This window comes from Cladophialophora carrionii (genome assembly GCF_000365165.1).
Source record: "Cladophialophora carrionii CBS 160.54 unplaced genomic scaffold supercont1.6, whole genome shotgun sequence".
NCBI lineage: Eukaryota > Fungi > Ascomycota > Eurotiomycetes > Chaetothyriales > Herpotrichiellaceae > Cladophialophora > Cladophialophora carrionii.
The window spans coordinates 2,799,999-2,815,076 of NW_008481831.1; the positions used below are offsets into that span (position 1 = coordinate 2,799,999).

The 15,078-nt window shown below is 53.9% G+C and overlaps 6 protein-coding genes across 6 annotated transcripts; 3 read left to right on the forward strand and 3 right to left on the reverse strand.

The window, feature by feature from the left end:
• Window positions 1-95: 95 nt before the first annotated feature.
• G647_07986 (uncharacterized protein) lies at window positions 96-1,862 on the reverse strand (the record flags this gene model as incomplete). Its single annotated transcript, XM_008732298.1, has 1 exon — window positions 96-1,862. The coding sequence occupies one exon, from the start codon at window positions 1,860-1,862 to the stop codon at window positions 96-98; it is 1,767 nt and encodes a 588-aa protein (XP_008730520.1).
• A 377-nt stretch (window positions 1,863-2,239) lies between these two features.
• Window positions 2,240-3,828, forward strand: G647_07987 (uncharacterized protein; the record flags this gene model as incomplete). Its single annotated transcript, XM_008732299.1, has 4 exons — window positions 2,240-2,252; window positions 2,306-2,350; window positions 2,401-3,312; window positions 3,365-3,828. 4 exons carry the CDS (start codon window positions 2,240-2,242, stop codon window positions 3,826-3,828), a joined length of 1,434 nt encoding a protein of 477 aa, XP_008730521.1.
• Window positions 3,829-4,546: 718 nt separating this feature from the next.
• Window positions 4,547-6,088, forward strand: G647_07988 (uncharacterized protein; the record flags this gene model as incomplete). Its single annotated transcript, XM_008732300.1, has 2 exons — window positions 4,547-5,860; window positions 5,909-6,088. The coding sequence occupies 2 exons, from the start codon at window positions 4,547-4,549 to the stop codon at window positions 6,086-6,088; spliced, it is 1,494 nt and encodes a 497-aa protein (XP_008730522.1).
• Window positions 6,089-6,878: 790 nt separating this feature from the next.
• On the reverse strand, window positions 6,879-7,367 carry G647_07989 (uncharacterized protein; the record flags this gene model as incomplete). The annotated part of the gene is made up of 2 exons (XM_008732301.1): window positions 6,879-7,259; window positions 7,329-7,367. 2 exons carry the CDS (start codon window positions 7,365-7,367, stop codon window positions 6,879-6,881), a joined length of 420 nt encoding a protein of 139 aa, XP_008730523.1.
• Window positions 7,368-9,165: 1,798 nt separating this feature from the next.
• Window positions 9,166-11,072, reverse strand: G647_07990 (uncharacterized protein; the record flags this gene model as incomplete). Its single annotated transcript, XM_008732302.1, has 3 exons — window positions 9,166-10,146; window positions 10,199-10,556; window positions 10,609-11,072. 3 exons carry the CDS (start codon window positions 11,070-11,072, stop codon window positions 9,166-9,168), a joined length of 1,803 nt encoding a protein of 600 aa, XP_008730524.1.
• A 2,062-nt stretch (window positions 11,073-13,134) lies between these two features.
• On the forward strand, window positions 13,135-14,361 carry G647_07991 (uncharacterized protein; the record flags this gene model as incomplete). The annotated part of the gene is made up of 2 exons (XM_008732303.1): window positions 13,135-13,624; window positions 13,733-14,361. 2 exons carry the CDS (start codon window positions 13,135-13,137, stop codon window positions 14,359-14,361), a joined length of 1,119 nt encoding a protein of 372 aa, XP_008730525.1.
• Between the last annotated feature and the right edge of the window lie 717 nt (window positions 14,362-15,078).

Here is a 15,078-nt window from a genome sequence, read left to right on the forward strand (position 1 = left end):
CGTAGCAATTGTTAGATCGCTCCCTGGTTCAGCGGCCCTTCGTTTGAGCAAATATCAATGGAAGAACGTATAAGGCGGTTGGGATTGTGTAGCTTCTACTTCATGCCCCAGATACCCAACGGATCCTCGTTCGTTCCGTGCTCGCCACCCTGATTTCTCTCATGATGGAGCCTCTTGACTCTCCTTGCAAGGAAACCTAGGGATAAAGGTCCAACAATAGTGCATAGAAGAATCGCCCACGTGACGATCAGGTATAACTCAGAAGTCAAGTCGCTGCCGTCTTCTCCATGTGTAGTCGAATCATGGCTTGTGAAGATACCGTTGGTCGCTGCGAGCGCGGAGATGAGGAAGCCTATTTCGCCTCGAGCCACCATTGCGCAGCCGAGGATAGATGCTGGATAAAGAGATCTTGGTTGTGGGAGGGGTCTGTGCAGAAGAGTCTTCTTCTGCTTGGACTTCGGGGCCATGGGTCCTGACGGAGAGGCCACGGCGCGTGGGCCAGTTTTCGGTGATCCAGACGAAAGTGTCGTGAAGCGTACGAGCCATAGTCCGCAACAGAGCTTGCCAATAGCCATCAGTCCTGCGTAAACTAACCCTCGCCAGATTATGGGACCTTGAAACATCTTCGATATTGGAATAGAGAAGCCGATTGAAGCGAAGAAGAAAGGCTTCAATACGCGATCGACGGCTGGAGCATAGTATGTCTTATACATTTCCATGGTGCGACTCTCTGTGTCCAGGTTCCTGCGCAAATCAGCTGGCACGGTCGTGGACTGCGCTTGGTTGTTGGGAGGTGGCCTGAGCCCGCAAGACGACTTGGAGGGCTGTTGCGGCAGCGTTGGGTCTATCTGTGCCGTCGTGTCATCAAACAGCCCTGGGTTGTGACTCGCTGCCTGAGCTGGGGTGGTGGCTCCTTCTCCAGTGCCAGTGGTAATGGTTGTTTTCCCTTCTCTGCCTTCTGCTTCAGTGTGAGCGATGTCACCGGAATGAGAGGCACAGGCCTGAGCGCGAACCTCGTCCACCCACGAAGACATAGCTCCTGCCAGATACGCTGCGAACAAGTTTGATGCGCCCGCATAGCTCGCTGAGGTAACTAAAGCCAACAGAAGGGCTGTCGAGAAAATGAAACGGAGCTGCAATGAGAAGCCTAAGCTGTCAAATCTAGATCTCGTGGCGGCCTGACTTAATGCGGTGGAAGACCGAAGTATCACTGGCTTCAAAAGGACCCTGCAACCGACTGGTAAGACGATGGCAAATGCAAGAGACACAAGAACCGGCCGTATGACTGTTGTGGCAGCAAGGGAAGCGCGGCCGGTCCCTAGACTCGAAATGACCTCAACGAGAGCCAGTCCGACAACATCATCCAGCATAGCAGCACTGGTCAAGACAGTGCCCAACCGGCTAGTGGTGAGACCAGTCGTCTTGAGCAGGCTGAAGGTGGTGCCGAGACTTGTTGAACAAAGAGCAGCACCAGCCGCGAAACTTTGCAGTCTTGTAGCTTTCGAGATGCCCATTAGAGAAAACGACAGTGCCATTGGTACTGCGATGCCGGTCAGCGCCACAGAAATTGACAGCAGCACGGACCTCCCAAGGGATCTGGCCGAGGCTGCAAGACCTCCCTCGAAGACGATCATAATGAGACCCAGGTATCCCAATTGAGTCACTGTTTCTTGGAACGGCTGTGGTAAAATCTTCGCGCCGGGCGCACCCCAGGCCATACCTATGAGAACTTGTCCTACAAGTCCACAATAGAAAACATGGTCGAGGATGAAACCCAGAATGTTCAGGACCAGCAGAAAGGATGACTGTTTCAGGATCGTGACAATATCGGGCTCATGGTATGCCAGAGCGGCATCTGACATGATCGGCGGACAGCAACCTGCTGGGTCACTGACAAACAAGGAGCTCCATGTAGATCAAAGGACAAACGTGAGGGCCAAGTATGATCTGTCTGGCCATGTTAGTGATCTTGTAAGATGCCAGGCCATTGAGGTCTGTTTGTTTGCGTAGCTTGAATGGCAGAGGAAGAGTGATACGCAGCGAGGGAAGGTCAGCCGAGGCCAGCGATGTTATTGGCTCAGTTCCAAAATCGCCAGTCGCAGGCAGAGCAATGAATTTTTGAAAGCGACTCTTTGTACGGCCGTGTGTTTCACGGACATTGTTAGAAGCCGGCATTTACTCCCGTCGTTTCTCTGAAAGGCGGAGGACTCAAGTTGATCGGTGGGGAAGCTCTGCGACGATGTTGTGCGCAAGTGAGTACTATGGCTCAATACGCATGTTCAGAAGAGGACTGACCGTGTACCAGTTTCGGGCGAGGCACCGCAAGTGCCAGTGGCCTCGCGTAAGAGTGGTGCGTGCAGGCCTGAAGATGACACATTCATGGGTTCTCATTGTTTGCAGGGAATATCTATGAAAAGCGGCTCATCGAGGCATATATCAGCGAGAACGGCACAGAACCCACGACCGGAGAGACACTTTCCGTCGAGGACTTGATCGACCTCAAGAGCCCTCATGTCGTTTACCCACGTCCTCCACAGATGACTTCGATACCGGCTATGCTATCATTCTTCCAGAACGAATGGGACGCGCTCGCTCTCCAGACGTACACCCTCCAGCAGAATCTCCATCAAGCCCGTCAAGAGCTTAGTACTGCACTCTACGAGAATGACGCGGCGGTTCGAGTCATTGCTCAACTCACTAAGGAAAGAGATGAAGCTCGAGCTGCATTGGCACAGATTGACATTGGGAGAGGAGCGTCTGCGGCGACGAACGGAGATGCTATGCAAGTGGACAGCGCACCCTTACCGCAACCTATTATCGAGAAGATTGAAACTACACAAGCCAGTTTATCTAAGACTCGACGGAAGCGACCGGTACCGGAGGAATGGGCAACCGCGGATTCCGTTTCGACGTATTCTCCGAAGTCGACGTCAGAACCATTCTTCCCTGGTGGAACTGTGCTTGCTGTACACGAGTCAGGAGACACGGCGCTTGTGGCAGGCGGCAACGGTGCTGGAGGTATTGTTTCGCTTTCAGAAAACAGACTCGTTCACTCTCTCAACCTCGGGAAAGGGTCCGCAACTAGCGGGCTTTGGGCCCGCGACAGAGCAGTTGTCGCAACGTCCACTGGGTTCGTCAAAGTGTTCGAGAAGGATCAAGAACTATCGTCGTTTTCGGCCCATACAGGAAGTGTCACGGCAGTTGCTCTCCACCCAAGTGGTACCATCTTAGCCTCCGTTGGCGAAGACCGATCATATGCTCTTTATGATCTCGAATCCGACAAACAGCTTACCCATGTTCACAGCAATTCAGGTATGTCGAGGCGCGTGTTTTTGGTATCAGTCCGCTTGCTTACACTGTTTAGCCTTGAAATGCGCCCAATTCCACCCAGACGGTCACTTGCTAGCTGCTGGCGGTGTGGATGGCCAGATTAAAATCTTTGAACTCAAATCTGGCGCAGAAGCGGCTACTTTCGAGTTGGGAGGTCCCGTGGAGAGCATTTTCTTCTCCGAGAACGGTATCTGGGTCGCAGGCGTCGTAAAGGGGTCATCGGCGATATCGATATGGGACTTGAGGAAGGCAACCGAAATCGCAGCCATCGATACCGGAAGCACCATCAACGCAATCAGCTGGGACTATACCGGGCAATTTTTGGCTGCCGCCGGCGAGCAGGGAATCACCGTCCAGCATTACGCCAAAGCATCAAAAGAGTGGTCGGAGATCCTGAAGCGAGCGACACCTGCAAACCGGATTGCGTGGGGCAAGGATGCGCAGAGCCTCGTCACTGTCAATGGAGATGGAGTTATCACCACTCTGACTGCAGGCTAGGCGGGACAGGCCAGCAGGATGTATTCAAGCTGTACAATACATTACGAGTTGGTCGTATGGATGGGAAAAGTGGCAGTTTGATACCCCACAGTTGAGTTCGGGCCGGCATCCTGGATTTCTCAGCGGTACTGTAGCTCAAGTGAAATGAGAATGAGGATCGCGTCAGGTGTCTTTGTTTCGTGCCATAGTGAGCGAACAAACAACGGAGTCCATGCCATCAACCAGGTTTTGATATCGTCTGTGGTTTCGTGTTTGTTTACTCCCGACTGTGTGCTCTGTCTTCCGTCGTTCTCGCAGGGGTCCGTCACCTGTCACTCGTGGTTGGGCCGATTTGTCGCCAGGGCCCTAAACGAGCCGACGTGCGATTGGCATTTCAAGTGGCGATGGGCAAGGAATTGAGCGTGCACTGGCCAGTCCGAGAACGTCGCCGCACAACATCATCCCAGCCGAACGGGTGAGCGAGTGGCCATTTTCAGGTGGCTTCTGCCCATTTGCCTTTTTGCCGTCTTGCTCAGCGGGAATCCATCCGCTTCCACTTCCTCTGGCGGTTGATGCCCACTCCTGGCGTGGGTTGTGGTTTGCTAGACGACATCACCAACTGCGCTTGAACTCGACTTCCCACAACTTCACTCCATCTCTTTGTCACCATCCGCGACGCTCTCGCCTCATGAGATCTATCACGACGTTCTGTTAATCTGCCCGCGTCGGCTTCTTGATCATGCCTCAGGCAGGCACTCTTGCCCTGAGCAGCTTCCTCAACTCGGCGGCGGGCTCTTCCAGCAGAAAGGTGTGTTTCTTCATCCTCTCAGCTGATCATTCACCCTCGTCTGTGAAGTCTGTCTCTGGCAATTTCCTAACATTTTTACAGAGATCTCACGCCGAAATCACCCGTTCGCAGAGCCGAAGCCTTAGTCCCGACCACGTCCCCTCCAAGCGCCGCTGCATCGGCCCTCCCACGGTCTTCGACTCTAACCCCAGTCCTCCTGCTTCACGACAGACCTCGCCTAACCACTTCGAACCAAGAGTACGATACGAGGGAGACGGCTACGATTATCGAAGGCCCGCCATGACCACGCGAAGTGGACGGACGACGGTAACGCCGGCCCCGAATGATTTCGTTGACCTTACCGCCGAGGACAGCGATGATGTCTCTATAGTCTCAGAAGATTCGCCATCCCCCGAAATTTTGGGACCACCGTCGATACAACAGTCGAGGCCAGAGCTGCTGGCGATGTGGCGGCAGGCAGCACAGCAACAATCACGAAGGCAGGCCACAGAGCAGTCAGACGGAGGAACGCAGGCTGCAGATAGAGCACACCGACAAGCACAGGCGCGAACAGCCCATTCTCAGCAGCAGACTACACAGCAACAGCCGGACCAACTGCCCCGTGCCCCGCCGTTTGGTCACAGAGGACCAGAACGGACCGTGATAGTTCTTTCAGACGGCGAGGATTCCGACTTAGACTCCGGCACTGACGACTTTACTCCTGAGGAATTCTTTCGAGGCGAGACCGATGGATATGATTCGGAGACGCTTGCGTCAGCTGCTTCACCTCCTTCGATGGCCAGTCCGGAAGTTCAATTTCTCGAGGAGAGACGTGTTCCACAGCCCCAGAGACCGCACCCGCCAGCTGCTGGCCACACCACGTTTGGTCTTCCTCTGGATTTTCTGAGGCGGGGCACAGCACTCATGCTTGGGAACATGCAGAATGTCGTGCGAGGCTACAACGAAGGCTTTTTGGATCGATTAGATGGAGTGCCGCGAAGAAACCAACCAGTCGAAGGAGGTACCCTCAACATCACTATGGATTATGCTCGGCCTGGATTTGCCATGTTTGATCCCTTCGATCGCGGCTCCGAGACACCCCAGGTCGTTCAGGAGCCTTACAAGGCACCTCCAATGGCGAAAGAGGGATTCACAAGGACGTACAAAGAGGAGGACGTCATCCTATGTCCAATGTGTGGTGATGAGCTGGCGATCGGCAAGGGGGATGTCAAACAGCAAGTGTGGGTGGTGAAAGGGTGCGGACATGTGAGTTTTCTCCCTTTGACCTGTAGATTGTGCTCTAACCCAGCTTAGGTCTATTGCGGTGAATGTGCCACCAATCGATCGAAGTCCAAACCGACAAAGAAGGGCAAAGGCAAGGAGAACGAGAAGAAGCTGGAGTCGACGAGATCACAGCCATTCTCGGTCTGCCAGGCCGACAAATGCACCACGAAGGTCGTCAGCAAGACAGCCATGTTTCCCATCTACTTATGATACGGCCATTTGCCCTGAAGTCGAAAGGCCTGGCGTTCGAGTTGTACAGCCTCTCGAATCTGCAACTACGGGATAGACGGTAGGGAATATCAGTAATGAGCATTGACGAACCCAAGGTTACGGCTGAATGCACCTCGCATAGCGTTTGAGATGGACATCGGGAATTGATGCTGGAATCCTCATCTTTGGTTGCTTTCTGTTACATATTATTGTACATAGTTGGGGAGACCCAGAAGGCGAGCAGCATCATTCGTCTCCTGCTCTTCTGTCCCGCTCATTGACTATGAGATCAAGCTTCTAGACGGCTTTAGCTCACTCGACAGACTTTTTCGGGCTTCTTCGGCTCTTCCCAGTCCTTCCCGAACATCACCATAGAGGTCGGTCTTTTGGTTTGTTGGCTGGCTGTGTGACTTGCTGTCTGAATCCACGTGAGATCCCGCTGCCTTCAACCATTGCCTGTCGATGGATCGCCCTCGTTCGACCTGGGCGTGCTCTGAATAGATCTTCTATCGGCCTTCGAGGAGTGCTGATTCCAGGTCTGAGGCCCGGAGAACTGATCGCTTACAAGCCCCGCTCGCTGCTCCATCCAAGCAGAATCTATACCGGCCGTTTCTCCCTCATTGCACCAGATGGACACAGGTAGCCCCTGGATCTCAGATGCAGGCCTTCTCCCCTCCTTTTTTGTGCCTCCCCAGAAGCCGAAGCGGTTAAGACAGCCGCTCTCTCCCTCCCTCCAGTGTATTTGACAGTCAGCTCAGCCACGCCGATTTGTGAAACGGGGTGACGACTTTCAGATCTTCTTGATCCCCCCATGCATAGGACTCCACACGCCGCGAACACTTTCATTCTGCGACACGACCTTCTTGCCCCCGACCCTGACATTCTTCTGGCCCGAGTTGCCGAGCAAAAACTCCATCTTCTCGGCCACCTGTTCTTTGGACAGATTCTTGACGCAAATGGCCTTACTCCGGCCGTTGACGTATTGCGCTTTCAGGACGGGATGGCGGTTGGGGATCGGCGAGATGCGAAACTCCACGCTGGGGTAGCGGTGCGTGAGCGAGGGGAATAACGGCGAGCGAAGCAGAGAGAGAAGCCCCGTCGAGGAGACCCAGTGGTCGCTGTACGTCAGGGAGAGGCGCGTGCACTGGAGGATGTAGGCGCCCAAGCCGTTCTAGATGATGATAGTTCTTGTTAGAGTCTGGGAGTCTCAGATGTTTGCCAACGCGGAAAATGGACTGACCCGTGCGGTAGAGACGGTTTTAACGCCCTGCACACCCATGTTTGGGACGCTGGCAAGGACTTTGATCGTACCGCGGAAGCAGCAGCAGCAATCCGTGACGCGCGTGGTGTGGTATGGTGCAGAGCAGCTGTCTTTAACCGTTCGAACTCGAGATACACAGTACGGAGTTACTCGTATGGTGAAATCGACAAACTTAACGCAAGGCAAGACCAGAGCGTGCAAGGCTCAGACTAACGGATTTGGGCCGGATAGTCACGTGCGTCCTAGACCCAGGGGGACCAATCAGGCCCTAGTACTAGGTTGTGGATCAATTCCTTGGCAACATCGCAATCTCTCGCAAGGCTCAAAAGCGTCTCTCTCTGTCTTTGCTACATCTCTTCTTCCTTTTCTTTTCTCTATTCTAGGTTCGTTCTCTCTCCACGCACATACTGCTCGACGGCGATGCCAGCACAGGGTACTAATTGTCTCTCTGTCAACAGTGCACGGGCTTTATCTGCGCGCGTGAGGCTACAGCCGATGCCAGATTTTTGCTAGTGTAAGTACAGACCGAGACTCGTTCTAGCCAAGTTCAGTTGTTCTTTCGCTGCGTGAACATTCCCCAAAGCTCTGCTCTGATCACACTGCGTACTGGCTGCCTGATTGCCTGACTGGCTGACTGACTTGACTGCTACAGTGAAAACTATACAACTGACCACTCCTTGTGGACTACGGTTCGCTTGGGAATCTTTGGATACCACACATGCGGCGTTTGCTTTTTCATCATCTTCTGCGCTTTAGGCGGAGAGTTGGAGAAGAGGTTTGATCTGCTGGATCATGGTCGTGTGGAGTGCCTACCTAGGTACTGTAGGTATGCTTGTTCTCGACTCAGATGAGTATGTAAGGTTCTATGTGTCATGAGGAACGACTTGAAGTGAGATGAATATGAGCCACGGAGTCCAATGGTCAAAAATGAGTCAAGTATAATCAAGTGAGCGCAGGCTGAGGTCTGCCCGAGGGTGAGACCGTTTAAGTGGACATGCATGTTGGTGGCTATCTAGGATCGTCGACAACTACAGGTACCTGCCTGAGTGGCACGAAACACGAAACACGATGCACGTATACAGTCTCGCTCGCTCCTCGCTCATTTACTGGGCTGTTCGAGTTCGTCAGTAGATCACTTGCTCAGCTGCACGCACGAGACTCTCGTCTCCACGTCTTCCATCCGTCCTGTGTAGTCAGTGTTCCCACCAACGAAGGGGATGGAGAGAACAGATACGAGTCCGACCAGTCAGTCAATCTTCGCACTTGAAGCTGGTTGAGTTGAGTTGAGTTGAGGTCCTCTCGCTTAGGCCCCTTCGGGTCCCGCGATTGCACGTACAGACGACCTCGAAGATCTGACGGAGCAGTGAGGACGGAGCAGTGAGGACGGAGCAGTGAGGACGGAGCAGTGAGGACGAGTGGCAATTCGTGCGTCTGGCAATTTCTCGCCTCTTCTACTGCAGTCGACGTGATCTATGTACTGTATGTACTCTCACTGGCGTAGGACATTACAGTTCACACGACGGGAAACAGATGGCTCAGAGGTTCGGTCCAGAAGACGTTGAGATATACGACAATGACCGTGCTTGTATGAAGCGTGGTTGCAATGTGACCGGAGACGCTCGACATCAATGAGCGTCCTATGGACAGTGGAATTTTCTTCTTTTCGGCGCAAGCACTCCCAGTTCATTATCGTTGATCGTTCGGCATCAACCATACATGCCGAACATAGTGCGGAATTTTTGCTGATTCTCTGACAAGACACCAAGATCAACACAGCCCATCCTCGGGGGAAATTTGCTCATCGTCAAGTCAAGTCTCAAGCCATCGTTCTGCAAATCCGCCCCGGACTCTGCCCAATAGCGCCCTCTATCCCGACGTCGCTCTTCACCTCCCATCCATCCCCATGTCCTACGCACGGCACACACCAAAACACGCCCTCCGGGTCCCATTCCCGCTTCAAGCTCAACAGCCTGGGATAATTCTCGCCCCAGAAGGTCTCCTGCCAGTTCGGTTCCGTGGGGTCTGCTTCGTTGATATACGCCCCCGTATCGGGCGCGAGGTCGCTCAGTGCTTGTGTTTCAACCTCGCGGAGGTGCGTCGTGGTCTCGTGTTTGGCCGTCTCGTTGAGATACGGCCACGTCCGAGGCAGGACGATGTGCGTGTAGACATCCTTCCGCCAGGCCGGGAGGACGGCATTGCCACCACCTGGGATGCCGTTCTTGACGTCCTTGACGCTCTGCCCAGCGATCAGGTGGCCGAGGATGACGGACTGCGGGTTGGTGTTTGCTTGCTTGAACAGCCTTTTCACCTTGGCCGGGTCAGATTTTAGGGCTTTGCGGTCAAGGAGACGAGAACCAAGGCGGACTTCCGTGCCAACGTCCTGGGGCGTGCTAATTAGAAGCCACGCTTTGGTATAGTCCGGGAGCGTGAGAGTCTCGTTCATCATCCATACTGGGTCATCCCAGCCGAGGGTGTTGTTCCTGAATGTGTTTTCCAACGGTGTGAAAATCCGGTTGGTCTGCTGGACGGTCTTGTTGGGCAGGATCCACCCGCCGGCGAGCATGCCCTGCCGCGCCGGGTCAGGTTGCCCGAGGCTGTTGTTTGGTGTCATGTAGTAGTAACCCATGGCGCCGGCGTCGGAGAGCTCGGGCAGCTGGCTGTGGAAGTACGCAAGCAACGACCAGAATGTATCGGTGTTGGCGGTCGTGTTGTAGCTGAAGCTGTACACTGTGATTGGGAATGTGGGATATGCGCGGAATGTGACGCTCAGGAGAACCGCAAAGGTAGAGCCACCACCCTAGATGTCAATAAGTGACTTGTTCGGAAAAAGCAGGCCGGGGCGCACTCACGCCTCTCATGGCCCAGAATAAGCCCGGGTATGAATCCTCGTTGATGGTCAGGCGCGTTCCATTGGCGGTCACGACATCCATCTCGAGGACTTGGTCGGCTCCCAGACCGTACACGCTGCTGATGGGAGAATGGCCACCAGCCGTGACCCAACCGCCGATGCCGACATTTGGATCGGCGCCTCCCACGATCGATAGGTTATATGCCGATACAGCTTGATAGATTTCGCCGAAGCGCATACCGGCGGCGATCTTGACGGAGGCCACTCCGCCGTAACGTTTCGCTAGGGAGTCGCCCATGGTAACGTTAACACCGCGCAGGCTGTGTGTCCAGATCGAGAGAGCACCTGGGCCGGAAGAGCTACCACGTTGGTTCAGCGATGTGGCTTTGGGAGTGGAAGGTCTGTGCTCACCGTCCTAGGAAGTCATGACCCGTTCCCTTGATAATCAGCCTCACACCAGTCCTGTGAGCAAACCTCACAGCAGCTTGAACGTCCGCTGCAACGGTGGCATTCACGACATACGCAGGCAGAGATGCTGAAGAGCACGGTGCTCTCGGATCAGGCAGGCATGAATCGTCGTTGTAATCAGCAGTGAAGGGGTCGTTTGCGTGGAACGATGAGTTGCCCCATTGACCCAAGAGCTCTGTGCATGCTGCGGTGCTGTGTACTGAACTGTTGGTTTGGCATACTAAGCCCGGTGGAACGGGTGCGATGAGACGACCTGAGACGGAGCTGTTCAAGGCCTCCCAGTCTGAAATAGAGGGCCAGTCTGCAGAGCCAGGGATGGGCTTGCAGTATTGCTGGGGAGCGGCGTATATAAGTCCTAAGAATGAAAAGGTAAAACAAAGACCAGTGAGGCCAACGTTGCAAAGCATGATGCGAGATTACGAGTAGCGGCGACTTACTTTGGTCAGTAACTGGGGTCAGCGAACACCGGGCTTGAGCAACGACGAGCGTCAGTGGGATATATAGTATCCCAGGCGGTCGCATTCTTGAGAGCTCAAAGACGTGGTATGAGAGGCATCAATACTCCAGAAATAGATGATGACAGTAATTGGCCGCTGTCTTTCGCTTCGATCGTATCTTCCTATCGAGCCATTCCCAATCAGGGGTATTCTGCGGAGAGTGATATACAAGAGCTTCAATGCTGATCCGGAAAGATGCCATGTCTGCCGAGGATGACAAGGCATTCACAAGGCTGTTTCCAAGTCTCGCGGCAGATGAGAGGGCCAGTGTGAGTTGCGGAAATACGAATACGCCACCTTGGGGAAATCGGAGATGGCGAATCATCCCAAAACGCTGGAGCCTGTGATGATCTCTTCGCAGTCGGCGGTGTATGGTGTCATCATGCTGCGTTCGTTTTGTCGATAGAAGCTGATGAATACTGCGATTGACATAGTTCGAGTATCGGCATGGCGACGTGATTTTGGTTCAGTATCAGCCTTACAAGGCACCATTCTCGAGCCGGAGATGCTCCGATGAGAGACCAGTGGCATGCTTGCTAGGCCGATGACCAACTAGGCCTCAAAAAGTGCTTATTGCTTGCTTCCTGGCCTCCAAGAAAGCTCCCCTTGTTTGCTGTGGATAGAAGACCACCGGCTCAAGCTGCTTTAACCCGATCGTCTGCTGCATGCTCGTCTAGGTTCGGTACCAACACCAAGCTACTCTGACTGGTTCATACACGAAGAGCTCATGGCGAATCAGCGACGGAGTCCTCGGTGCCTCATGTAAAGACAGAAACAAGGTCGGCTCAAAGCCGCGGGTATGGGGACATTATCGAGACAGGTTCAGCTTCGGGCGTTCGAAGGAGAATCTTGCTGCTCTTGTTGAAATTCCCGTGGAGCTCCTGTTTCTGAACGAATATCGAACTTCAGGTGTACTTCAAGCATGTTGAATGGGGTACAAATCGAGACACCGCAACATTTACTCAACCCCGGGTAGGGTGACATGCTCCTCCAGCAACTTTATGTAGACCGGATGACCAACGCATCGCATTGTGCCACGATGATGGTAAATGCGACGTGTCCCCTCGGTGGGTATGGTAGCCCAAGCTTTGCGCAGCAACGGCGTCGTTCAGCTCTTTGAAGAGTGAGAGTATTGTTCATCGTCCAGAGCAAAGACGACTTTTGGGTCCTGTACCTCATCGCCTACCGTATGTGTCAGGGAGTATCTAGATGTCAACATTCCGCACGCTGGACGCTGAGTCTCACATCGTCGAATAACCAGGCCTGTAATGGCGTCCTGTGATATCAGCTGCTCAGGTTCAGCCACTCCGTGGTGCCTGGTTGTTAGCCGTGGTGACGATCAGGGCTCACTTTGAGTTATCAGCCATTCGAATTCTGCCACAATGGATCTACCTGTACCACTATTACCCTGATCAAAACACGTTTTGGGTAATACGTATTCGGCGAGGTATGCATGCCGAGAATATCGGGCTACCGTCAACTTAATGGCGATTTCTCAGACGCGTTCGAGTTGGGACAGTCTCACTAGGCGGCGGTGTGCTCGAGATTCCTTTGTGCCTTGCTGAGCCTGTACTCGTTAGAGAACGGGAGAAAGCACGCTGGCTGTTCCTCATCGAGAGTTCTGGTTCGAGAGTCCTTTGACTCAGAGATCTCGCTGCCTGCCAGTGAACGCAGCAAGCATTGCATCGGTCACAGCCTGGTGAAAATGATTTGATCGCTGCGTGACGGACGGCACTAAACTGCTTTTGGTCTTCGGTGAAGCAGTCGAGCAGCTTAGGGAGAAGTTCAGCGCATTCCCAAAACCATGCCAGGCAGTTCGTCCATCGCTCCCACAGGCAACGCGCAGTGACCCTCGAGTCAGTCTCGTCGTTGAAATCTCTTAGCTTCTGTACTTTTATCCTTTCGTTTCCACTTGTACGTTGATGACCATTGTACACCTGATCGAAGGAGCCCGCCTCAGCATCGCGTCAAGATGACTGACAAACTCCCCCCGAATCTCCTTGCCCTGTTCCAGCCTCGACCGCCTCTGCGCTACATCCCTCCGCAGGATTCCGCTCCAGAAGAAAGAGCTGTCAAGAAGTCGCAGCTTTCCGGAATCGCAGCCTTCCTGCCTCAGCTCGACGACTACAAGGAGAACGATGTCTACAAGCCCACCGAGTCCTGGCTGCAAAAGCGTGATCGCAAAAGATATGAGAAGAAACTGCGCCAGGCAGAGATAGAAAAGCCAGATTTTCAGGCCTACAGACCAAATGAAGACCCCAAAATCAAAGGTGACGCTGTTAAGACTCTGTTCGTCAGCCGCCTCAGCTACGAGGTCAAAGAAGCCGATCTCGAACGTGAATTTGGCAGATTTGGTCCCATGGAGCGAATCAGAATCGTCAAGGATGAGACGACTCCCAAACCCAAGAAGCCGCACAAAGGCTATGCCTTCATCGTCTATGAACGAGAAAAGGATATGCGAGGTACTTTCTTCTACGCAAGCCCTTCTGCCCTTGACCCCTTCACCCATCACCCTGACGACATGGTAAGACGCAATGAGACTGACCCGGGATATCCTTATCTCTCTACAGCCGCATACAAAGAAACAGATGGCCTGCGCATCAAGGACCGAAAAGTCGTCGTGGATGTGGAACGTGGTCGCATGGTCCCTGGATGGCGACCTAAAAGATTCGGCGGCGGCCTGGGTGGAAGAGGATATACCAAGCAAGCTCCTGCAAGACCTACGTATGGCGCACCCCAAGGTGGATATGGGGATGGCTTCAGAGGTGGCTTCGGAGGTCGTGGTGGGTTCCGCGGCGGATTCCGTGGCGACTTCCGTGGCGACCGTGGAGGTTTTGGTGGCAGAGGTGGTGTGGGCTATCAAGGAAGAGGTGGTTTCGGTGGACGCGGCGGATATCAAAGCGGACCTCCACCGCCCAACGCACCCAGCGGCCCCGGTGGAAGAAGCGGCTATGGCGGAGGCTATGAGGACCGACGAAACGGATACGGAGGCCGAGGGGCCACTGGAAGTAACAACGACCCTCTCGGCAGCCGCGACAGAGGATATGAAAACCGAGACCGAGACCGAGATCGAGATCGAGATCGAGACCAGAACCGTGACCGATATGGTGGCGGCAGGCGCGATGATGACTATGGCTCCAGAAAACGGCACCACGAGAACGACGGGTACGATGACCCCAGACAACGCCGGAGGTATTAAACACGCTCACTCCATCTCGTGTGTCACGCCCGGCATCTTCTTCAACTCACGGTTGGTTGGGTGGGTATCCTGTTCACTGTACCATAAGTTTCTCGACTTTGCGACATGCCTCCTATTCTCCACGCCCGATGGCATGGTAAGAAGCCACTGATTGCTCGACTTTGCTCAAGTCCAAAAGTGATTGCGAAAGACCAAAGGTTTGAGCCTCAGCGGAGATTGATTTTTCGATCCGCGACCGCCATTGATGAAGTATTCGGACAGTCTCCCGCCTACGCTGCCATATGGGTCTCAATATGTTGGGATCCGAAAAACCTGGGGCACGCCGCGTCTCCGATTGAGACCGCAAAGGCTCGACAAAGTTCATGTGCCCATTGAAGTCGGGCGCTGCGTTGCGGTCGTTTCTCGAATTGTCTTATTAAAACAGCTCCTGGCTGCGGTGAGGCCCGGTAAGAAAAGACCTTGATGTATCATAATTCCCATAAATGCATTAGCAGTCGTGCAGTTTCGAATTTGGGTTTCGCTCTGCCTCCATGGCATTCCAAGTCGCTCAAAAGGGTTCTGTCTCGGGTCCACGTACATCGAGCCTCACAGGTGATCCACGCAGTGACAACTGGGACACGGCATCCAAGGCTCAAATGGACACTATTTGGGGTCACGAAATGCGACGGCCAGATGAACCCGCCGATAACCGCATCACCTTGCGATGGGACAGACGAT